General features: G+C 44.7%; 1 protein-coding gene across 1 annotated transcript in view; it reads right to left on the bottom strand.

The window, feature by feature from the left end:
• Positions 1 to 24379, bottom strand: part of PKHD1 (polycystic kidney and hepatic disease 1 (autosomal recessive)) — a 289357-nt gene that overhangs the window by 191263 nt on the left and 73715 nt on the right. Inside the window, exon 35 of the mRNA XM_019474554.1 lies at positions 3255 to 3405. Coding sequence (XP_019330099.1) covers positions 3255 to 3405 — 151 coding nt within the window. The remainder of the gene's footprint in view (positions 1 to 3254; positions 3406 to 24379) is intronic.

The raw sequence follows: 24379 nt of genomic DNA, 5'->3' as shown, positions 1-24379 counted from the left end.
AAGCCCATATTAGCTGTGGTATTTTGGAAACTGGGTGCACAGTTTTTAGAGGCAGATGAAGTGGGTCAGACCTTTTCAAAACCTCAGCCTGGAGTCTGACCATGGAAGAGGGAACTGGCATGCTGGTTTCAGCAGGACTGCTAAGACACAGCAATGCCTACAAGTGAGAGGAAGAGCTGTGACAAGTAGTATTGAGGCTTTTCTAGAGTAGGGGCCAAAGCAATCTTCTCCTTTATGCCTGCAAGGATGGCCATCGCAAAGTTGCCATTGCAAAGGCAACAGAGGATCTTCAACCCCACCAAGGTATACTGGCAGCATGACCCCAAAATTCATCCCCAAGGTACTCTGGAAAGACCAGACAGCTTTTTTTGGTCTCCAGACCTCCCTAGAGCACTATAAATTCAGACAAAGGCAATAGCACGTCTGAGGTATCAACCCATCAAACACAAAGGAGTTACTCCAGTGTAAGCTCTGCACAAAGGAAATTTCCATCTGTCCTGGGTTATCATAAATATTTCCATACTTGTGATGTCGGGATTACAAAAATAACTGCAATCTGCTGAATTTACAGAGTTATCTACAATCTGTCTATCTTGTATCTCTTCCCCAATCAGTATCGTCTGAGCAGTTTCACAGTCTGGCTATTAAACTTTCCACTGCCAATAACCACGTGTTCATGCTCTGCTCGTTGAGGGGGAAGTAGAAACTGCTGAGCCCTCATGGCAGTGAGCAGGACCCAGCTGCCTAATCCTATTTCTCTATTGCTTTGGTCTCCAGATCTTCTGTCCAGACAGTCTGGTCACTACCAGAACCACTATACGTATTTGGCTATATACAGCCAAAGCAGGGTCACTGTAAGGCTGCACACGTAGCTGACATCATTGTTATAATACTCTTTAAATAATTTCTACAATGTTGAAATCATCATAATGAGAGACCATAGGGGCGGTACTCAAAATCCTCATGGTGTCCTAAAAAGAGGAATATCAAAAAATGGGCCTGTAAACATGTGCTGCGTTTGCTGAATACAGCACCAGAAAATTGGTAGTACAGCATCTTCACACAGGCGTGGACTCAGTAGCATTACAGCTTTTTTTCATCTACAAAGTCTGTTAAATTTTAAGCTTGTGAGTGCACAGACAGCCTGATGCTGCGTCATGAAAACCAAAGGGAGCAGAACTACAATTTAATCCCATTCTCCAGCTCCAACTAAGAAAAACTCTCCAGCTAGAATAGGAATGCGATGCTTCAATCGAACCACATATCTACACCCACCTACAGGTTAGGGGTTTATTGTCATGCTCATCTTGCAGTTGGGTAAGCTTGGCAATTATTTGACATGTTCACAGACTCAGTAGTTGCTGCTCGAAGGGGATCACCTAACTGTGATTCATCTTAAGATGGGTATCTATAATATTTAAGATGAACAAGTCTTTGGTAGCATGTGTTTCTCTCTATCAATACAGGAGCCTAAACAGCTCCCCTGCTCTGGACAGCTTAAAGAAGGGTAAGGTTAGGAAAGATGAATACACCCAGTTTCAGATCAGAGTAGATCTCGGCATGTCTTGACTCCAAATCTAACCAAAGCTCAACAGCTAGCAGCACCTGTGTAAGTGGGGATGGATGCAACAAGGAAACTTCAGCAAAGATGAAGCTCAGATAAACCATTACCTTGTAGGTTTCTGCTTCTAAAATGTGTGGTCCCTATGTTTGACATATAGCAATGCAGAAAGTAACACCATCTAGAATATTTTAATGCTGCTTTCCTAACTGAATCTACATTATAAACCAAGCTTCTTGGAAAACAGGATAAAGGGGAGAAATGATTTGAATGTCAGATGAGCTGAAGCCATGAAGATATTGCTCCAGACTTCAGTAAATTCAATCACACTTCCTTTTGCTTCATGAGTGCTGACTCATAGATCAAACGTGTCTTGGAGTATGCCCAAACTTCAAAGGGTTTCTGCTGCAATATTGTGCCCCACTTCTTCACAAAGTCAGAGACTGAGCCCCAAAATCCTCATCCAGATTTGCAGCCAAAGTCGCAGAAATCTGGGGCTCTGACCTATCTCCTCTACTGTATGTCATAATCACACCGGGGTTAAGAAGAATCTTGCATCACCCAGATTTAGGATTTTCACTGGGGAAGAAAGGGATGAAAATTGTACTAAAACATTTCACTTTTTTTTAATCTCAAATGCTTACTTCTTTTTTTTTTTTTTTAAACAGGAATGATGCCTGGTGTAGCAATTCTTGAAAATCTCTGAACCTAGACTGAGCAAGTTCAAACTGTTTTGGAAATAATAAGGATAAACTTGAAAATTTTTTTCTCTATAGAATAATCATTCAAAGTTAGATTAAAATATAATTGTCAAATGCATGGGTTTTATCATCATCTCAATGAAAAACTAGTACCTTTAACATCCTTTTAATATAAAATCATTTTTACCAGCAAAGAAGATCCAGCTCCTTAAACATATAAAACCTCCTCTTTCCATTTTTTGAGCTCCATTTCAGCAGAGGCTTACACATAGGCTTAACTTTGAGCAAGCAATTTCACCAGAACAACTCATTCACTTAATACCAAGCATGTGCACAACAGTTTTCCCAACCAGGGCCTAATTTCCAGGGAGAAATATTTCTGGCACTGAATTACAAGAAATTTTAATTCTTACTTTGACACCCACAGAGATGTACCTCCTGACACTTATGCTGAGTCTACCCCAGGGTACGTGAACCCTACAAACCCAGTGTTTCCCCCCATAATTGTGCTCGGTTATTTACTCTCTACCAGCCGTGCTCTAGGATCTTGGATTATTTATTACATTCGGTAGCTGTGGCCTGTAATTCTGTAACATCATTAATTTTGTAAAGGCTTTTGCAACACGCTTGCCTCAAAGATGCCAAACAAAACAGAGTTGATTATTGTTATCAGCACTGCCATTATCACTGAACGCCACTCAGGATAGCAGTGCTTTCAGTAGCTGGGGGAAAGAAAATGAAAAAAAAAAAGCCTTCCTACTCATATTGTCATTATGCCTCAAACAGCATAAACAATGCCTTCTGCATACATAATAATTAAACACTTCCCCCATCCCCTGTCACGATCCTGTTGTATCTACCGAGAGCAGGCTCAGCCTGCCTGACCAGGTGTCTCCTTTGATGCAGGAGGTGGGCAAGAGAAGGGGAGATCGTGGCCGCGAAAAACTCCAGCCCCGGAGGAACAAGAGCACTGAACCCCCGCTTCTGCAGACCTTTGAGATGCAGCAGGTTGAGGTTGGTGGTGGTGGTCCCCAGCAGCAGGGTCCGGCCTTCTTCTATCGTGACGTTATCGCCATCTCGCGGCTGGTGACCAGCAGGCCAGCTGGAGTCCTCGTCCCACCGGCCACAAAACTGGAGGGCAAGCTGGAAAGAAAAAGACCCAGAGAGGTTCAAAACTCACCCCTTCCCACCCTTCGGGAAGCCAGCTTGCTGAGCGCACGGCAGAGGAGATGCCAACGCCATGCCGGCTACTTTCCCAGGGGGACCCCGCATAGAGCAAAGGAATGGAAGGACATTGGGGTTGGAGAGGTTCTTGGCCTTCAGAAATGCCTGTCGCAATTTGGGGGTCGCCCCTTGTCTCGTTCTGCTCTGGGTAACAAGGGGTTTGCTGTAGGGCTGGCTGTGGAAAGTCCGCAGGTTTCCTGGTGTGTGTCTCTCTCTGCCTCCCGAAAAGCAGAACTGCACGTTAATTCCTGGCAATGTCATAAAAATAGCCTGAAGAGTTTACAATTAAAACATCCAGCTAGATGGGCAATAGTTTGCTTTACAGGATTTTTCAAAGGCTCTCCTGCCACTCATCCACATTTAGAGAGACATTCCTCCTTTCAAATACCTTTTTAGCCCTCTCAGTTTATCCAGTATTGTTATCGCCTCTCCTTTCATGGCTCGCACATCAGTTCCAAATAAAGCACTGATTAACTTGAAAACAGCAAATAGGCTGGCTCATGACGAGCAATGGCAAAATGATGTCTGCCTGTTTCAAGTCATGGTTCCTCCTTACCTCTGAACTTTAAGCATGCACTTTGCAGTGAAGATTTGACCGATTTCTTGAGGAATGTGTGCATATTTTTGCATGGGCATGTGTGCACAAGTGTGGACATAGGCATTCGTAACATATTCTTTGGACTCACACATGAACTAGCAAATACAACCTCAACTCATCTGAGGAGGCGGGGGGGGAACCAGACATGGAAATATTTGTGGTCCTCACTGGGTTGTGCTAATCCGAAACAGCAGTGGAAAGAATAAACGCAATACAAAATCAAAATATAGTTAGTCCATTTTCAGTCAGAGCACATCATGGCCATTAAAGCTTTTGCTCCGGAGCTGCGGTTTAGGTGAATCAATATTGGTGGTGTTATGATAGTTATTCTTTTGGCTGTGCTATTGTCAATTTTATCTTTATGCGCCTGATGTTTTATACAGCATTTCTCATAACACCTAGAGCGGTCAGATAACTATTGTATGGTGACTACTGTCCTAATTATTTGCATCAGCGAATGGGTGTTGGTTTCCAGGCTAAATGATACAACTGGTTTATGTCCATCCTGTCTGTTGGGTATGGATGCTGGTATTTTCTATCCCCTGTCCCATTCTACAATTTCCATACAAAGGGAATTACTTGGTTCAATTTAGAGTGAAGCCTGGGACTGAATTAACACACACGTAATGAAAACATCTGGGGAACTCAGTCCCCGGCGTCAGGGGGAGTGAACCACTTCATCATTACAGCAGTGCAGATGAGCCTTCGCATCTGTACGCAACTCTTACAGAGAATACAATTTCTCCATGGTTGCTAAGTGTAATAGGACAAGTTTCATCTTCATTACTTGCAAACATATATTTATATATTTCAGATTTAGGACAAAATTCCAGCTGAAAAGATAGATATCTTTATCCACTGTCTTTCCAGAGAGGCTGTGAATTACTCTTCACTGATAGTGCTTTGAACCAGATTATACACGACGTACAGGGGTATACAATAGATCCACTGAAAAAGGAGGTAATTACAATTGTTTTTATCTCAGAGCAGGGGACAGAGGAGGGTACAGTTCATGGAAAGGCACACATTTCCCAGATACACTGCTTATCAAGCAAACTGTAGCACAAAATTGCCAATTCCATAAATTCCTGTCTGGCACAGCCTCAACCAATGCTGCTAGCAAAACACTGCGTGATACAGTTGTGAAACGGTGAGATCCATCAGAACATTTTGCTGAGAAGGTTTGTTAAACGGCTTGAAGTCACTCTGACATCACTCTAACCCTCCGAAGTCACTTCAAAGCCTCCAATTAACTCTAATGGGAAGGCAAGGGCATAAGGAATATACCAGGTTGCTCTTCTTGCAAGCGCCAAAAACAGTAAACTGTTGGCAGAAGTCTTACAAGAGTTAAGAAAAATAAACTCCTCTTCTGAATTTGACTTTTTTTTTTTTTAAGATGGTGCCCCTTTCTAACTAGAAAACACCCTAGTTCTTCATTTAAGTTTCTCTTTATAGAACATTGGTGTTTAAGTTATTCTTGCTAGGTTTCTGCTGTCACCTCTTAGAGGACTCCATACCCATTCAGTTCTACCAATACCCTCTGGCATAAAAGCTAGTAGTTCATACATGCCAGGGATCTCAAGGCACAAGAAATGGTTGAAACCATCTGGGAAACTAAGAACTATCAACCATCTTAAGAACGTAACTCAGAAAAGTTATAAATATTCTGAAACCAAGTGTTCTGTTATTTAGATGATACATGTGTCCACAGTAAGAGGCAGTCCCTACACCATCAACCTAGACAAAGACAGACAGGTTTTATTGCTCAAAAGAAGGTTTACTACCCAAGAATGATTACACAGAGGCAGAAAATAATTTGGCCAACATCATAAAAATTTCTGTCGTTTCACTCAGTCTGTAACTAAAGGTTTCCAGTGAGAAACTAAGCCTGGCTTAGTCTGCTGCCATGTGCACCACCTGCACATGCACCTTTCAAGTGATTTCTGATTTGTTTTCTTTTTTTCTTTTTTCTTTTTTTTTTTTAATAAAAGCAAACAGATGAACATCAACTAATAACACAGGACCAAGAGATATATATAATCACTTGTACCATCCTTGCATTATCATGGAGAGAATAGATCTAAATACTCTGTCTGAAGAGAGAAAAGGGGTTTTGCTCAAGGAAAGTACTTTAAATTACCACAGCGCAGAAGAATGTAATAGGGGGGTTAGAGGGAAAGCAGCTCTGTGATAATTGAGGAAAGACATTCAACTGATGGAGGGAAATGAGATAGTAGAAGATTTTATTTGGTGACTGTTGCAGTCCTACACCCTTCCCTAAGGTGAAAGAGCATGTCCATAAGATATTTGAAAGAAGAAGTTGTGGTCTAGTGCAAGGCTAGTGAAATGGCCAACTGCCCTGAATTGCAAGTACAATTTGCCTGGACCTTGTGAATCCCATATGGTTACCCTCCCTGTTTTCTGGGAGGAAAGCACAGTGCACTCTCCAACTGTAATGGACTCATTAAGTCCTCTGCCGAACGGTGGTCATGTCCAGTTCCTATTAAGCAGTCCACAGTAAAATAACACAGACTAATACACACATAAACTAATTGCACATCCCTTGTCAAGCAGGGTGGGTGACAGACTCACAGCTCTAGAAATCCACGCTCTCATCTGGCCCTGCTAATTTCCCTCCATGTGTTCTTGGGGAACCTCCTTGGTTATCATGACTGTCTTGTCTAGCTGCCCTTTCATCAATATGGGACAGGCTGTAGCCCACACTGACCTTACAGACACCAAACACCACCATCTCTGCATGCCAACGGTGGCACGGAGGACTTTGCTGCCCTGCAGGCTGAGCATGTTCTCACAACCGCTGGGACGAACTCTATCACTTGAGACTGCAAAGAAAAAACAGTGAGACAGCCATCTTATCTCTTGAAGGGCCGTATGGCCGTGTCCTAAACATCTTCATCATGCAGAGACTCCATCTCCTTTCCCTCTGTCTGCAGCTAAGCAGGATAAGAACATCCCCCTCATTGTTTTTTCATAGAAGCAAAACTCTTTCCTTTTCCTTTTTTTCCCTTGCTTGGCACCCAGCATTTGACCTATGGTGTTTAATTTAAACACTTCTCAGTAAGACTGAAGAGCAGCAGCAGCTGCAAGCGCCAGGGTCATGGCTGAGCGCCCATCCCGTGCATGCTTGTTGAATGAACCAGGAGGAACCCGCAGAGCCGGGGAAATCTGCTCATCAGCGGCTGGCGGTAGGCATTTTCCTCCTGTGCTTTTTCCAGCTTCAGCACGGGGCACAACAAATGGCAGGGAGCTTGAAAGTCAGGGTGGGAGAAAGAAGAGTTGGCATAAAACAAGCGCTGAATGATGAAGCTGGAGCTGGCTGGCTGCAGCTGCTGCAGCGAGGTAGCAGCTTCACACTGGCTCCAGCACATACCAGACAGTTGGAAAGATGATTTAGACGAAACAGGGTGTATAAGACCATAACGTCTCTGCATCTGTGTTGCTGTCAGTGCTCACACTTGAACATGGTCAACTTCAGCTAGGTTTTACAGAAGGAGTGACACCGCAAAGAGCTGTATTCCTGCAAGGTTCAGAAAAATCGGTAGCTAGATTGAGGCAAGAGACTCTTCTCGTGTTTTCCCCAAGGACACAAGTACAGCATGAACTGAACACTTAAAATGGACACCCAAACTTTTGCAGGATGTGCCCTCACATCAGGTATCCATAGGAAACCCACTCTGGCAACATTTCACTTTTTGAATCTAGTACAGCAGATGCCACTCTCTCAGTAGGGAACCAAGCCTGCAAAATATGGGCAGAAACCTCAGGAGGGTGGGAAATCACAAGCACTGGGAATCCCTAAGGAGCCAGTTGTTCTTGCTGGGGTACCAAAGAGCATGAGGACCAGGGAGGGGAGCTGACATGAAAATTCAGTAAGCAGAGTCCTGCAATCTCTTCCCATCTCTGACACCCACTTGGTGTGTGTCATGCGCAAGTCATTTCAAGACCACACTTTATGTACCAAGACCATAGCTTGTGTATGACATGGGTTACTTTTGGGGTGTATCAACTCCCTCCCCATTAGACCTCCAAAACCATGAATGAATTATGTAAAGATAAAATAATATTTTAATAGCAGACAATAAAAGATTCACAAGCTTCTTGTAATTCAGCACATTATCCCCTTCCTCCCTGCTGCACCTTCTTTTTCCATTTTCAGGCAGATTTCTTTCCATTTATGTTTTTTAGCTGCTGCTGTTGTCAGCCAGCCTGGGGTTGCCTTTATGTGAGCCTCTGGGGACACGATCTCTCAGTACCAGTTTCTCAGCTTGTGCCTGTGAATACCAGGGCTCAGAAACAGCAGCAGCAACTGCAACAAATGAATAAATAACAGTGATATACTTGCATTCCCACACAGGCTGGCAAACAAGTCACGAAGGGAAGGGATTGTAAGTGACCACTCCTTCAATGTTTCATCTAAGTTTTTGTAAATAACAATCATTCTGCCAACACAACACATGTTTATCTGGTGATTTTTAACTCCCTCTTCCCCAAAATGTAAGATAGTCTTTGGGTTTAAAAGGGTTGAGAAACTCCTGTTTAGACACTGTCTAGATCATTTGATCTCACTTTGAGGTAACTTTACAATTTGTTTGGTTAGGTGGGGCTTTTTTAGAGTATAGTCCTGAAAAAAAGGACTGCAACAATCATTACAGACACAAAGACAAGAGCCCTCATCCTCTGATCAGAAAAAGACAGAAATTTTAAAACCAAACCAAGCACCTGCGGTGTAGTTAAACACAGACTCTGCTTGCTGCTGTGCTCAATGCTTTCATCTTCTGGGCTGTGGGTTTCAGCTGGGGGTTATCTGCGACATGGCCATGGAGAGAAATCTGAAGTCAGGAGGGTCTTCCCACCGACTCCACCACCCATGGCCAGCTTTATCCTTTCCCCCAGACACATCCACTAAGGTACGGAGCACAATACTGCTCCTGCACGACAGCAACCTGCTGGCACATGCAAGAAACTCTCCCGGTTTCTTCCTACGATCTCCAGCAGGAAGAAGGTGCACCCCTCCTGGCATGCATGGCCGCGAACAAGCAAAGCTTTCGAACGCTGCAGACACAGCAGAGATTGACACCCACAAGGTAGCCTTTTCCTTGGTGCTGACAGATTGCCATTTAACCAGCAAGTACGGAGAGCAAGTGTTCCTGTCCTCAGTCACCACGGAGAGACAAGGTTAACATTTTAAGTGATGGAGTACAGCATATATTTCCCCACGCTGTAGACCCAGGACTCCACGCCACATTTGAAAACACTTTAATTTCAGTGATGGATACAGGGAGCTCACTTTCCAGGCTGTGAACTCCTGACAGCTCCTCAGTTTAATACATCAGGAAAAGATTTACACCTCCACCCAACCCCCATCCACCTGAAGGAAAGAAAAACATATATTTGGAGGAGATAAAAGAGGAGGGGAGGTATTTTATTACACTAGATGTCTTTTACAAGAGAGGTATTTTCAGCCATCTGCTCTAATTATTCCTCCTGTATTGGCCACCATCTTCATGCAACAATAGAAATAATTATCTCCTCAAGGGCGAAAAAAGAAAAATATTTACAGAAACAAACAAAAGTTGATTATTTTTAGCTCCTAGGGAAAAAAGAAAGAACAAGCTACTTCTTAATGAAGGAGCAATTAGGAAGGTGGGTAGAACATCTATAATTAAAACAGACAAATTGGTGCAGGCTCCTCCCTCCTACACATGCTTGAAAACGATGCAAATGCATGTTATTTGCTACAGTCAGTGGAGTTAGCATGCAAAACACTGCCCAGTGCCCAAAGAAGCTAAACCTGTCTGTTGCCATCATTCTCTGCCTCTTCTGCTTGTAGGGCCTCTAACCCTTTGCCAAATTAACTGAAAAATGCTCACCACAACAGCAAAGTCATAGAATTTCAATTGGCATGGATAGGTCTTCCTCTGTATAACCAGCATCCCGGAGACAAGCATGATAGGACACTCTTTCATCCTGCTGTTATTAGAACAGTCGCCTGCATGCACTTCATCACGCAGACTAAAAAAATGTCCTTTTTTTCTATATAAACCAAAACCAAAAGAGGACTTTTGCAATCACCTTTTTCATTCCCGGCAGCATAGAAGGATTTTGCTAACAGAGAGAATGAAAGCTTATATACAGCTTCATGGGAAAGACAGAATAGGCTGGTCCCAAAGAAGATGGAAAACGCTTTACATTGTGCAAAAACAAGTATAAGCAGCAAGAAAAAACATTCTCTCTACCAACAGCACAGTGCAACACCTTATTTTGTAGACAAATATATGGATTTAGACTTCCACACAGAATTGAGTAGAATTTAGTTGGCTGTGCTATGAAATCAAAGAATGGCCAAACTGAAGCTGGCCAAGGCTAATAATGAATGCAGAAGCTCCCAAGCCTTCTCCAAGCAGTCTCAGGACAGAGGGTGCCATCTAATGCTCATTACAGGAGTGCGGCAAACACCGACTGACAGGGAAGAGCTGCAAACCAGCACACTGTGAACCATTCTCTACCCTAGGCAATTCCCCCACCCCCCACCCCCGGCTCCAAAAAGGCCAATTTTCACTATGGAAAAACAAACAAGGCAGAGATTAAAAGTTATCAGTTTTTGCAGGGTTTCTCTTGCCGAGGCAGCAATTTCAGAGAAGCTGCCTTCAAACATTAAAGTAGCCTGTATTGCATTTCTTGGGAAATCAGAGTGCCAAAGCAGTCTAGTGGATCTTATAATGTGATCAACAACCCCTTAAAGAACTTCCATTCACGTGCACTTCATCACAGTCCTCTAACTTTGCCATTGATTGAGGCATTTCCAAGGAGCTTTCTAAGTTGGATGTGAGGGAGTAGAAAGTAACGGAAGGAGAACCTCTGGAGAAGTTTGCAATGGACAATCTACTTCCATCCTCTTAGTAAAAGCACCACATTCACCTCTATCATTTCTATTTAATCTGGTTCCATTTGGGAAGTCCTTTGAAAGAAGAACGTGGCAAAAAAGGGAGCGTAGTTCAACTTCTCTAATTTCTCCCAGTCTTCCCTCAAAGAAAAGACAGCCTCTTGGCTCCTAGGACTTCATCAGCTTCAGACCTTGAGAAATTTCTCACCCAGTTCAATTCCATGTGATGATGATCCTGAAAATAACATGATCTGACCACTGAGATCCTTCTTCTCTGAGTGCCAGTGTTAAGACAGTCCCTGATGACAGTTTAGCAATGAGTAATAGCGTGGCAGTTTTTAGATGTTGGTACAAACTGCCTTGGCAAAACAGTGAAGAATTTTACTAACGATCCAGGGGCATGAAAGGAAGTTCCCCTCCAATTCATGTCACTACAGAGACCGCCTATGGTTAACTCAACCGAGCAGACACTGGTAACCAAACTGGGTAACAAAGGTAGGTAGATAATGGGACCGTCTTCTTGCAGTTTCTGAAATAAATGATAAAAAAAATGGCAGGAGTGGTTGTGCTCGAGTCACAAATAACTAAGGAAGTAGCCTTACACACATTAAAAAACATAAGGAAAGAAAGATATCTAGAGAACTATACAATGGGAAAAAATGAATCATTTATGCCAAAAGACAACATCATCCCCAAGAAGACTGGAAGTACTGTAGCTATCAATAAACTAAGACTGGAAATTAGCAGAGTGCTTGTGACTATCCATGCATTGAGAGTCTGTAAGTGGTTTCCAGAGAGAGTCGCCTTTTACACATTATAAGGCATGAGGGATATCTAGAGAACTATACAATGGGAAAAAATGAATCATTTATGCCAAAAGACAACATCATCCCCAAGAAGACTGGAAGTACTGTAGCTATCAATAAACTAAGACTGGAAATTAGCAGAGTGCTTGTGACTATCCATGCATTGAGAGTCTGTAAGTGGTTTCCAGAGAGAGTAGGAGACCAAACTGGTTTTTCCCTGATGAACTGGCACGCTTGGCATGATTGCCAAGAACAGGCCTGGAACATAACCCAGCGAACCCTTTCCAAGGCCATATGATGTTATGTTTATTACTATCTGCATCGTCTGTTGCTATGTAACATCTCCTTACCTTTTACTCAGTCTATAAAATGTAGGTGGTATTATCCTATCTAAGAGATCCACACAGCAGTTCCTTCATTAATGACTCCCATAAGAATTGTTACAACAAGGATCAGGGCTGGGCATGTGGCTGGACGTGAGGTCCACTATCCAATACCTTTATTTCCAATTGAGACTGCCTGTACCCTGAATTAAAAAGAAAGGATTACTTTTCTTTCTTTTTTTTTTTTTAATTTTTTTTTTTTTTTTAATTTTAGCTGTCCTGCAGGAATCTTTCTGACTTCTGCTGAGTTGCACAAGCATAAGAAGGGAAGAATCTGGCTGGGCATGTTCTCTACGGGACTGATGAATGACCCTAGTCTCTCTCCAACTATTACAGGATAAATCTGTTTACACACAAAAAATTGACCTGGGCTGGTGAGGTGGGACTAGAACCAGGAAACTGGCACGTCCCAGAGGTAAAAATGCATTTGCAGCCAACAGCATTAGTAAGTCAAGACCATAAACAAGCCATGCTGTCATTAATTACTCAGACAGGGGCAGCCGCAAAAGCAGTGAGAAGACCCAAAAGCCAACTGTAAATAGTTCACCTAGCTGATTAGTTCAGAAAAAAAATGAGTGGGCAGTTTTGGAGGTCAGAGCCCATGGCACAAGTCAGTCTCAAGCCAATTTGCAACTGGACAATGGCACGAGAAACAGCTTAATTCCTGTTTTAAAAAAAAAAAAAAACACAACCAAAACCAAACAAACAACTAAACCAGTGAAACCACTCAAAAAACAACCACCAAAAAATGACTTTTCTAGCAGGGGAGTAATCACTGCAGTTTCCAAGCGCAGAAGGTAATGCTCTTTGCACCAGAGGTATTTAATTAAGGACATGGAGTATTAGTTAGATCTAATGGTGCTTTCACAGGGAGGGCACTGAAAAGACATTGCTGTTGTCGGGGGCTGCATGTCCCAGATACAACACGAGTCAGCTTCCTATACACAGGCAACAAAGCTCACCCGAATACAAGGTAAAATAGCGAGTAACGGGAGGATATGAACAGTATTAAGCCACTCCATAATTAAACAAACCATGAGACCCATGGGAAGGTCCAGGTCTATTTACCAGACTCATGCGAGTCCAAAAATGTTGTTCTTGGGTCTCTCGGGGTCTTTTGAGGGCTATGGTGGGAGGTCGATCCTAGAATCAGAAATCTCAACTTCAAATGTTAAGGAAAACACCCTGGAAGCACAGGAAATGTCTTGGAGCACATGAAGAGCCCTGCTTCACAAAATGCAATTTTTCTCTGCAGTAACTCATTGCTAATTCACCAGAATCTTCCTAATGTTCGTTTATGGCCTGATATTCAGAGGCAGTTTATTTCAGTGGAAGCTATCCCAGTGCAGTATTTTAATCTCAAGCCCAACTTGTATGAAAATCCTGTGCATGTAAACACATTGGGAAACTCAGTGCAATCTTCCAGTTTAGATACAGCACAACTGGTTTTCCCTTTCCAGAGCACAGTTAAAGGGCACACATAATTTACACATCTCTCTAAACCAGTGTTTTCTCAAAGGATGAAGGCTTCTGAAACAAATTAAAAATGGCAATTTAATGGTAATGAGAAAATTGCAACATCAAGTTCTTTACACAAGCAGAATAACCAAGCCTGGTGACTGTGTTGGTCTTTGCAGTATGTGCTGTGCAAATATTGTCTCACAATTGAATGATCTTGACTTACTCTAACTAATCTGAAAGCAAATATTGTAAATACAAAGATTAGCTTAACAATTTTCCAACCACCTGCGGGAAAAGAAATCAAATTACATGCCTATGTGTCAGCAAGAAGGATTTCTGAATGAGCGCTACAGTAAATGGGGTGGGAGGAATGAGGCTGGTCCACCCCAAGAATGTCGGTGGAGATCTGATGGTGATGGGGTTTTTGGATCAGGCAAGAGAAAAAAAAACTTTGTGAGAGTCCCAAATCAGCTGCAAGGGTGGACTGGAGATCAGAGCACTGGTGTGGGATCCATCCCCTGACATTCACACAGCTCCTGTGGCAACATAAGGAATACGAGGAGTTTGCAGTGATTTACCAGGCAAAGACTGAAAAGCGCTTTGAAAAGGGAAAGTGCTGCATGTAGGCTTGGTATATCCTACGCATCAAATAAAGCATACAGACAGCAAAACCACACAATCCAAGGACAAACACTGATACAGCCATATATTCATCCACGTCTCCTCAGCCAAAGCGACAAGGCCATTTAAGTGACCGTAACTGGCCACGTTTCTTCTATTCTTCTACTACAATCTTTTTTTCACTATTTCATTAAGAGGTTCAGGCATATCTTGAACAATACTTCATTATAATCACAGTATTGCTCCACTGAAACATCTATTACCACTGAGAACATTTTAAGCAGCACCCAGCTGAAAGGTAAGAGGCTTTGTAAGTGCTACTGTTGTCTTATCACCTATATATCGCTGGGTAAAAAACTGGCTGGACGGCCGGGCCCAGAGAGTTGTGGTGAATGGAGTTCAATCCAGTTGGCGGCCGGTCACGAGCGGTGTTCCCCAGGGCTCAGTACTGGGGCCGGTCTTGTTCAATATCTTTATCGATGATCTGGATGAGGGGATCGAGTGCACCCTCAGTCAGTTTGCAGATGACACCAAGTTGGGCGGGAGTGTTGATCTGCTCGAGGGTAGGAAGGCTCTGCAGAGGGACCTGGACAGGCTGGATCGATGGGCCCAGGCCAACTGTATGAGGTTCAACAAGGACAAGTGCCGGGTCCTGCACTTCGGCCACAACAACCCCATGCAGCACTACAGGCTTGGGGAAGAGTGGCTGGAAAGCTGCCTGGCGGAAAAGGACCTGGGGGTGTTGGTCGACAGCCGGCTGACCATGAGCCGGCAGTGTGCCCAGGCGGCCAAGAAGGCCAATGGCATCCTGGCCTGTATCAGAAATAGTGTGGCCAGCAGGAGTAGGGAAGTGATCGTGCCCCTGTACTCGGCACTGGTGAGGCCGCACCTCGAATACTGTGTTCAGTTTTGGACCCCTCACTACAAGAAGGACGTTGAGGTGCTGGAGCGTGTCCAGAGAAGGGCAACGAGGCTGGTCAGGGGTCTGGAGCACAAGTCTGATGAGGAGCAGCTGAGGGAACTGGGGTTGTTTAGCCTGGAGAAGAGGAGGCTGAGGGGAGACCTCATCGCTCTCTACAACTCCCTGAAAGGAGGTTGTAGCGAGGTGGGGGTCGGTCTCTTCTCCCAAGTAACTAGCGATGGGACGAGAGGAAACAGCCTCAAGTTGCACCAGGGGAGGTTTAGATTGGACGTGAGGAAAAATGTCTTTACTGAAAGAGTGGTTAAACATTGGACCAGGCTGCCCAGGGAAGTGGTGGAGTCCCCATCCCTGGAGGTATTTAAAAGACGAGTAGATGAGGCACTTAGGGACGTGGTTTAGTGGGCATGGTGGTGTTGGGTCGACGGTTGGACTCGATGATCTTAGAGGTCTTTTTCAACCTTAATGATTCTATGATTCTATATACCCTCTCTCAAACAAATAGGATGACACTTGCCCAGCCATAGCTCCTTCTATCCACAGACTCACAGAACATGATGGAAGGAGCGACCTGCTAGGAAAACTATAGGTTGCCATCCCTGTTTTGTTGAAGGGAAAACTGATGTGCTTGCTGATACCTTGTGTGGCAGGAGGGCATTGCTTCATTATCCCGCAAGGAAAATTCACAGCTGACTGCACCAGGATTGGTTTCTGCTGAATCACTGCAGCAGCTTCATCAAAACATTTTGCCTGATTGTTTTCACCTGTTTAAAATGTACTTTTAAAGTAAGTTCCACATGTGAGAGGGAGGACCTCAATGGGCACAAAGAAATTTCTTCAGGCTATACAGCTTTTCTGCCTCCCAGGCTAGGATCTGATGCAGACCGGCAGTGCTGAAAGTTATTACTCTCTGAAATCTGCACCCTTGCTCCAATGCGGTACCCTGCGTAGAGGTGGGGAAGTTACTAAAGTCTTCACTTTATCTGTCAGAAGTGAAGTCCTAAAGGACATTAGAGATTAACTGCTTTGGCATGCTTTAATAGTAACCATCACCTGCAACACTGGGAGCCAGGGTCTGCTGTCCATCTGCAGAGCGCCACCTAAATCAGCCCAGCTAACTTCACTAAAACAGTACAGTAGTGTGGGTTCATAACAGCACGGTAACGCAAACCAGCTGGTCAGAATCTGTCCCCTAAGGCTGCGTCTGCATCGTGGGGAAAAGAGCAGGTGTAACAGGCTTGGCCAGCAGCGGAGGCACAGTCTGTTCTCTAAGCTGCATCGTTGCCCCGCGCTTACGTTGTGCTATAAGAGCGCAGGATTTGGGACTCCCAGCGACCGCTGAGACCATCCTGCTCCTGCAGAAGTGGGTGGCAGCAACCAGCAGTGCCGGTGGCAGACTTCTGCGATGGAGACTGAAGGGCAGTACTGGGGAAGCCTGTGCTGCCCTTTCAATCCTGTACCTGCCCAGCAGGGAGAGGCTTTCACCCTGCACGGCTGTTATTTCAGTAATGCAAGCTTTTTAAACTGCTTGGCCTAATCTGCGAGCTTTCAGAGTCCACTTTCAAATGCAATGTCCTGTTTAGTTTTAGCACATCAACAACATGCTTTCTTAGCCTATCTGTATGCATTATCTACTGCTGTAATGTATCATGTACTGAACTACAGCATCATTACAGGTAAGTGCTCAGGTTTAAATGCAAACATAATTGCATAATGTGGTACAGCCAGGAAGAATAATGCAGGAAATAGAGCCAGCTCCATCTGATAGTGCAATCTGACTGGAACGCCGGCCGTTCGGATCAAATGCACAGCCCAGATGGGGCAACCAAGAATAAAAGTGCTTTGCAGTATCTTTATTGTCATCGTCAAAAACACTTATCTGCCAGAAAGGTAAAAAGGTGAAGATGGGACTCTTACAGAAAAGGTCACATAAGCAATAAGGTAACAGCGGGTTATGATGGCTAGGAAGATGTCACGCCTTAGTAAAAGCTGCCTTTGCACTGTCACTCTGAGCTGAATTTGCCAAGTCCTAATGGGAATCTGAGCATTAAGTGGCATTTAGAAGACTGGGAACACCCGTGCTATTTCCCTGCAGTCAAGGGTGCCTATGTAATTGCAATAAATCCAGATAAACCCTCGGATCCTACTGTGCAAGGAGCTGCACAAACAGAGGAGAACGTTCCTGACGCGAGACGCCTTCCAAATGAGGACATGTCTACAGCAGATATGTAAACTTTAATATATTTATTTTATATAGCTAAAATTAGAACTGCTCCTCAAAGGAACAGTGCTTCCACCTATTTAATTTTAGGGGTTTTTTTTCAGTAGTTTGAGCTCACAGTTGCACACGATAGGCAATTTCAGCAGGGGTGCAGACAGCACCGCAACATAAGCCAGAAGGCAGCTGAAGTTAATTTAGTGCACTTTGTACCGAACTGCTATGCCATGAATGACTGCGCCTCTGCTGAAGAGTAGCATCACACACGTTATGGGACAGTAACCGCTCTTGTCATTTCAAGAGATTTTAGCCCAAACTTCATTTTAATCAGACAAGAAGATGGGAGGCTAGCGTGAGAGAGAACCTCTTGACCAACATGCTGCCCTCTGAACTGAGAGGCCTTTGAGTTGAAAGCACAAACTGCTGCTGTTCGAGCTATAAAGCCATCCCTCTGTCTTGCAGGGCTGTAACAGCTCATCTTTGTTGGGAATGCAGATCCCTTGAAATAATGTACACTCCATGGCTTTCCCTATCTGCCCTCTCACACACACATTTGTCTGCCTGTTAATCGTTTGGCAGGACATAAAATCCAGGGTCCCTTTCCCAAGCACCCTTGCTGGCGCATCCTTACCCCAGTATCTGAATGCATTCAAGCGCTTAAGGATGCAGACGGGTACCTAGTGGCATTTTCCAAAGGCAGATTTGATTTCAGGGAGAGATGGGCACCGCGCTAGGGTACACACCCAAATGAGGATGTACATACAGAAGATGGAAGTGCATCCATCTTTGGGGTCCAAACCCCAAAAGACCTGTCCGCTACTAGCTATCACCACCTGGAGAAACTTATCCAAAATTGTTACCCCATGGTACCTGCCTTCAAGTCCCTCAGGTACCTGGCAATCCAGCAACCACCTCTCCCAGAGCTGAAAATGAACACTGGTTTGGGGCCATGCCGGTGACCAGCGACTGCAGTCCTTCCTGCGTGGGAAATCGCAATTTCTGCAGTGTTGCCTGGGTCATCCCAGCTTTGAAGCCACATTTTTACCTCCAGTGTCTCCATCCCCTGACTCACCCCTGTGCTGACCCCAGTAGGGCTCCCAAAAAGGTGCTGCAGAACAACATCGACTGCCCAGCGACTGCTTCTGCACCAGTTCATTTGGCACAGAGGGGTTCAAGAAAACAAGGAGCTAAGTCCCAGGAACAGGAAAACGTAGACAGCCAGACCCGGGCTGAGTCATCTCTACAATTAATACAGAATTGTTTCATACCTCTCTACCCAGCTTTGCAGAGTTTACTCTGAACACCTAAAGCCATGCTGCTTTGCTGTGCATGCCCGTGTGGGCTTGCTGGTGAGCTCAGGGAAAAGCTCTCCTCAACACCGAAAGCAAAAACTGCATCTTCCACTCACTAAACACAGGTTAAGACAGGAGGGAAAAAGACAAATAAGTGAGAATTAGAGAGTGAAAGAGCGAGAAAGTGTGTGTAAAAGAGGGAGAACCATAATCCCTAAGTGGGTGAAGCTGAGCCTGACCCTTGATCAGAATCACAGACCCAAAGAAGATGTGTGAAAGCAGGAAAATAAATCAATAAGCAAAACGGCAATCTCTTTCTTCAATTTTATTTGAGGAAGCCAAATTTACTGAGCTCCTCGCAAACTGTCTTTGGCTAAAATCACCACTAATGAGCTCTGACATTTGAAATTTAACTGAATATGAGCTAACAGCTCCCAGCCCTGCACCACCCATGAAGTTAACTGGGAATATTTTGTTAATGCCGTAGACGGGCTAAACTGACGCTTTATTGAGAAGATGCAGCGTTCACGGGAAAGTGTTTAAAACGACCACTTCACCTGATGCTTCCTTGCCCTGGGATGTCTGCTTTTCTTCACGGGGACCACAGAGTGCTTGGTCCCCTCCGCTCCTTCCCATCACTGCCTTAATTATTTGCTAGTTTTTACGAGGTAGCCTTACAATCCCTTAATGAAGTCCTTTGCTCTGCAGCTATTCGCAAGGACAGATTGGAAACGAGGGGCTTCCACTTACGGAGCTGCCAATCAGGGAAAGGTACCCAGCGTTTAGCAAGCAGTTGTTAAGTCAGTCTATCACCCGGCTATTACAGACTCATCATGAAAACAGCTTGTTTTTACTGGCAATCACATAAAACTAACCCTTTCCTTAAAGACAGAAGGAAGGCTCTAGTAGATTAATTGCGGCACAGTGCTTGAACATGCTGGTTTTTCCTCCTGCTGTAGTTTTTTTTTTAATTATTATTTTTTTAATAAACACTTTCTGAAATGAAATTTGTCCTTTAACTGTGTGCCTAGTTCACACTGTTTAGTCTATGAAAAACTTTGTGATAGCACCAACAATATCAAAACCAGAAAAAAACCAAACTTTAAAAAACCCAACACTACAAATACTACTCACCCTTACCCTACTCCTTACTCTAAAGTCTGTACACAGAAGAAGTCATGATACAAGACGATTATCTTTCCATCACTACCAGTAGCTTACTACAAGACCAAACTTTTCAGGTTTTTGTTATCCTCAGGATTTACCCACTTTTTTTCTAAATGAAACAAAACCCAACTGTGTCCCCCACACATGCACTCTATCCAAGGCTTCTTCTCACTTCTCGTGGATTGGATGGGAAGCCTGATCCTGCACTCATGGCTCGAGGCCGGGCTGGGTACCAAACTCAGCTCTTTAGAGCTACATCCCTATAGAAGTGGTGTTCATCCAGCCCCCACCTCACACCAAATGCCATAAATGACAGAGGCATTACACTGAGTTCAGGTATAGTCTACAACCTAGCAGAAACATTGTAGAGACGGAAAGAGATCCTGCTCCTCTGCAACACATGGCTAATGATAACCAGACCACCTGAATTATTGGCCCATATCCTGCCAGTGCTTATCCAAATGAGTAAATGTCCCTGAGAACTCAGTGGCTTTGTATACATGCAGCAAGATTTTCTGCTGCATAAATGTCTGTGAATAAACAGCCAGTAATTAGGAGTGACTTGCAGGAACATGGAGCCACCGCGGCACCTGACACATGCCAACACTCGCATGTAGGCTCAGCGTTTTGCAAGATTAAATCCAATCAATTTTGATGTGGATGAGGGAACAGGGTCATAGAGGGGAATGTTTAAAATTTGTTCAGAACTGGGCATTCGCATGTCAATCAGGGCCTTAGCGTGGATTTAGGTCCCTAAAATGAAACCCAAGAAAACATAAAAATAAAATAAAATAAAAGCTCTGATTATTGTTCGAGTCTAAAGAGAAACATGCTCCACCCCCCAGATCTGGCATTTCAGTGCTTCAGACCAGGGGCTGTCTCCAATGCCATGGTCAAACCCAGTTCTCAGTCTTGGCCACAGGCTTTTGGTGTTGCTTGAACAGCATGGAGACAGCATCTCCATCTGTGATCCAACCATGTCCAGGGCCCCTCCAATGGTCCCACTCTGGCCATGTCCAGGCTACTAAAATCTTCCAGCTTTCAGAACAGGTGACCACATGCCTGGCCCTTGTCTGGTGCCGAACCAGGCCCCAGAAACATTTGGGAAATGGTTGTAGGTCAGCCAGTGCCTCTGCTATCCGGAAAACTGTGTGGAGCATCAAGTTCACAGTATTGCTCTGTTTGGGACTGGGGAGAGGACGCGAAGTCAGATGGTGATGCAGAGTCCTATGTTAGTGATGCAAGAGTCTGAAAGCATCTTCAGCCCATGTCACACCTAAGGAGGGGCAAGACCCTCACATACATTGAGCTATGCTCCAATACAGAAGAACAAGAACAAGAAGTCTGGGCTATGTGTGTCTTCAAGGAGCTCAGCCCTTTTCCAGTTGAATTCAAGATGGGGAGATGGAGAAGACTTCCCTCTGGCTTCACCCAGAGCCCAATGCCATGCACCCCAGCGTGGGCTCAGGCATCAAACACCCCCAGCCCCTTCCCCCAAATCAAGAGCAAGTCCCACAGACAGAGAACCAGAGCCTACTTTCAACCACAGACAATCTTTCCCCATCCAAAACTGCCTAAACGCTGAAGGAGTCAATTAGAGTCTCTGTCATAATTAACCAGGAAAGTGGCAGCAAGACTCTGTACAAGAGCCTGGGAGCAAGTGGAGAGAAAACGTGCCCGCAGTCCCCCAGGAAGGCTTCCCCGCACCCTCCTGACCTTAATTCAAGCCTTCCCTGTGTGCAGGAAGGGAAAGATTTGCTCTCTGTTCCCTGGAGGAACACCTCTGAAATGACACTTTTCACTCCGAATCTGTGTTTCTCTTAAGGGTGGGGAGCAGGAATAAATGGAGGGGGGAGGAGGAAAACGGTTCTCGCTAAACTGAGCCACACTCAGTTCTGATTTCACAGGGGTGTGTTTAAATGTGAGTGGAAAGACTTTGATGTGCTGTGGTAAACAGGGGACTGGCATCCCATCCTGGGGGTAACTTCCAATGGGCTTCCAGTGCAGCAGTGTGAGTGATGGGGAGAGGAAGGCTCCCTGAAAAATCACGTACAGTTTAGGAAGCAGTCTCCTCAGAGACACTAGAAAGATGGTGGGATTGAAAAAAACCAAGAAGCTGTTCAAAACGAGGAAAAAAAAGAAAGCTACAGTTCAGGCCTTGATTTTTGATCCAACAGCAGGAGAGGAAAGAGTTAAACCTCAAATCAGGAAGCAAAAAGTTAAAGTAAAAGGAAAAAAGCACACCACAAGCACATCTCCTAAATTTCCCATTGCAGCCCAAGGCCGATCCCATTTAAAAAAAAAAAAAAAAGGGTGAAAAAAAAAGAAAAACAGAGAAAGAAAGAGAAGCAATTTTGCTTATCCTTTTCTCACACACCTAGCAGCCACTTTTTTATTATTATTTATTTATTTACCTCCCCCTTTCAGAGCAAGGCCCTTATTTTCTCATTTAGTCCAACAGAGATTGTCCTCCTGGAATGACCTTTTTTTCTTTCTCTCTCTCCTCCTCTCCTTCTTCCTCCCCCCTCCTCCTCGCTGCCTCCAGGCCATTGCCCTCGTGCCAGTAACTAGATAACACACTCTATCAGAGATTTTTTAAAAAATCATTGCAAAGGCACTAGGGCTGATAGTGGCATCAATCCTAGCCTGACACGGGCTCGGGTCAACCATTTATCTCTTCACATTGCCTGTGGTTACTGTGGAGGCCATCTTGGTTCTCTACATCTTAACAACCTTGCAGATGGTACCTCTCTCTGCTCTGATAGCATCTGCACCCCAAGACTGGCTTTGTGCTTTTATTTTTATTAGATTATTATGGACTCCTCCACTTCCGTTCTGTGAGGCTTGCAAATCTTGGTCGGTTTCGTGGCGTTCCCCACCCCCTTCTGAAAATAACACTGTGACCAAGCTAGCAGGTTACGAAATAGGGAACATGGAGATGCAAGGGTGGGCTTGCTGGGCTGTTAAAAGTGCTCATTTATGAAAAATATGCACACAGTATTTTAGAACAGTTTCATCTAGTCCTACTCCTGACATCCTGTCCCATGTGACATGGTTACTTTTGGTTATTTGCACCGCCAAAGCACCCAGGAGCCCTACTCAAAGCCCAAGACACCATAATGTCAGGTGCTATCAGGATGCTCCCTAACAAGCTGTAGTCAAAGCAAACTGTTCCCTGGTCTCTGCGAGATGTGATCACTATGGCCAAATAAAGGGATCTGGAGTTTTACAGTATCTAAAGGAATGAAATATCACGTTTCATTACAATGTTCCCTCGAGTTGAGAAGAGGGGAGCTGTTTTATTAACACCTACAAACAAGCCACACATCAGGCTGGAATCCGCCCAGTCGCTTCCCCTGTAAACTTTTCTGCACGAAGGTAAGGCGGGTGAGGAGGAAACGCTGCTCTGAAGCACCCTTTAGCATCCATCTCCACAATGCGGTGACGCAGGGCAGGTGGCACTGCTTCCCTTGCACCAAGGGGGAGGAAGCACAAACCTGATGGCCCCATCTCTACTAGAACACGGTGCCAGGGTTCGTTCGCGGGCTCCCGCTCAGACCAGGACGCATCCATCCTCGCAGGCTGGATGGGTGCGAGGAAGCGTTTCATCCATACCCTGCTTAACCAGTCTCAAAGTGGCGTAGTGGCTTTACCCACAAACATTACAGCAAAGGGGAGCACTGGAGAAGGCAAACAGAGGATTGTTTGCCCTTTCTGGCACTGTTTGGTGGTCCAGGAAAGAAAGGACAGTATAGGAGAGGGAGGGCAGGTGGAAGTGGACAGCCAAAAGACACCAAAGGGACAGAGCGTAAGAATGAGAGTATGCCAGGGCTGTACCCATCTCAGAAGGCAAAGGGAAAAAAGCTTGAAAGACCATACCCCACCTTCACTCTTAGGCACTGGTGCTTCACTGAAGTTACTGGATTTTTTTTTAAACAGAAAATACTTATAAGCATATCTAACCATAAACTGGAAGCCTGCACATGTCTACAAGCAGGGGCAACCAACTATGAGCCCTTCACCCTCAAAAATGCACCCATCAAACATCCAGGCAACGTGAGGATGGCACTAAAACAAAAGTGACAGAGCATCACGCATCTACCATGCAGAGTGCAAAAAGCCTGCTGGCCCTGCAAGGGAGAGTCGCTGTCCTGGTTTTGGCTGGGATGGAATTAATTTCCTTCCTAGTAGCTGGTACAGTGCTGTGTTTTAGGCTGGGAGGGGGCCCAGCCAGGACAGCTGGCCCAAACTGGCCAGAGGGACATGCCATACCATGTGACGTCATGCTCAGTACAAAAACTGGGGAAAGCTGGCCGGGGGGGCTGGGACTGGGGACTGGCTGGGCATCGGTCGGCGGGTGGTGAGCAATTGCACTGTGCATTTTGTATATTCTTTTATCATTATTATCATTATTATCGTTATTGTTGTTGTTGTTGTTGTTGTGTTTTTTTTTATTTCCCCTTCCTTTTCTGCCCTATGAAAGTGTCTTTATCTCAACCCATGAATTTTACTTTTTTTTCCCCG

The sequence above is a fragment of the Aptenodytes forsteri genome, unplaced genomic scaffold, assembly GCF_000699145.1.
Source record: "Aptenodytes forsteri isolate BGI_AS27 unplaced genomic scaffold, ASM69914v1 Scaffold57, whole genome shotgun sequence".
Classification (NCBI taxonomy): domain Eukaryota; kingdom Metazoa; phylum Chordata; class Aves; order Sphenisciformes; family Spheniscidae; genus Aptenodytes; species Aptenodytes forsteri.
Note: the sequence above shows the minus strand (reverse complement) of the source record. Positions and strands in the feature narration are given on the sequence as shown.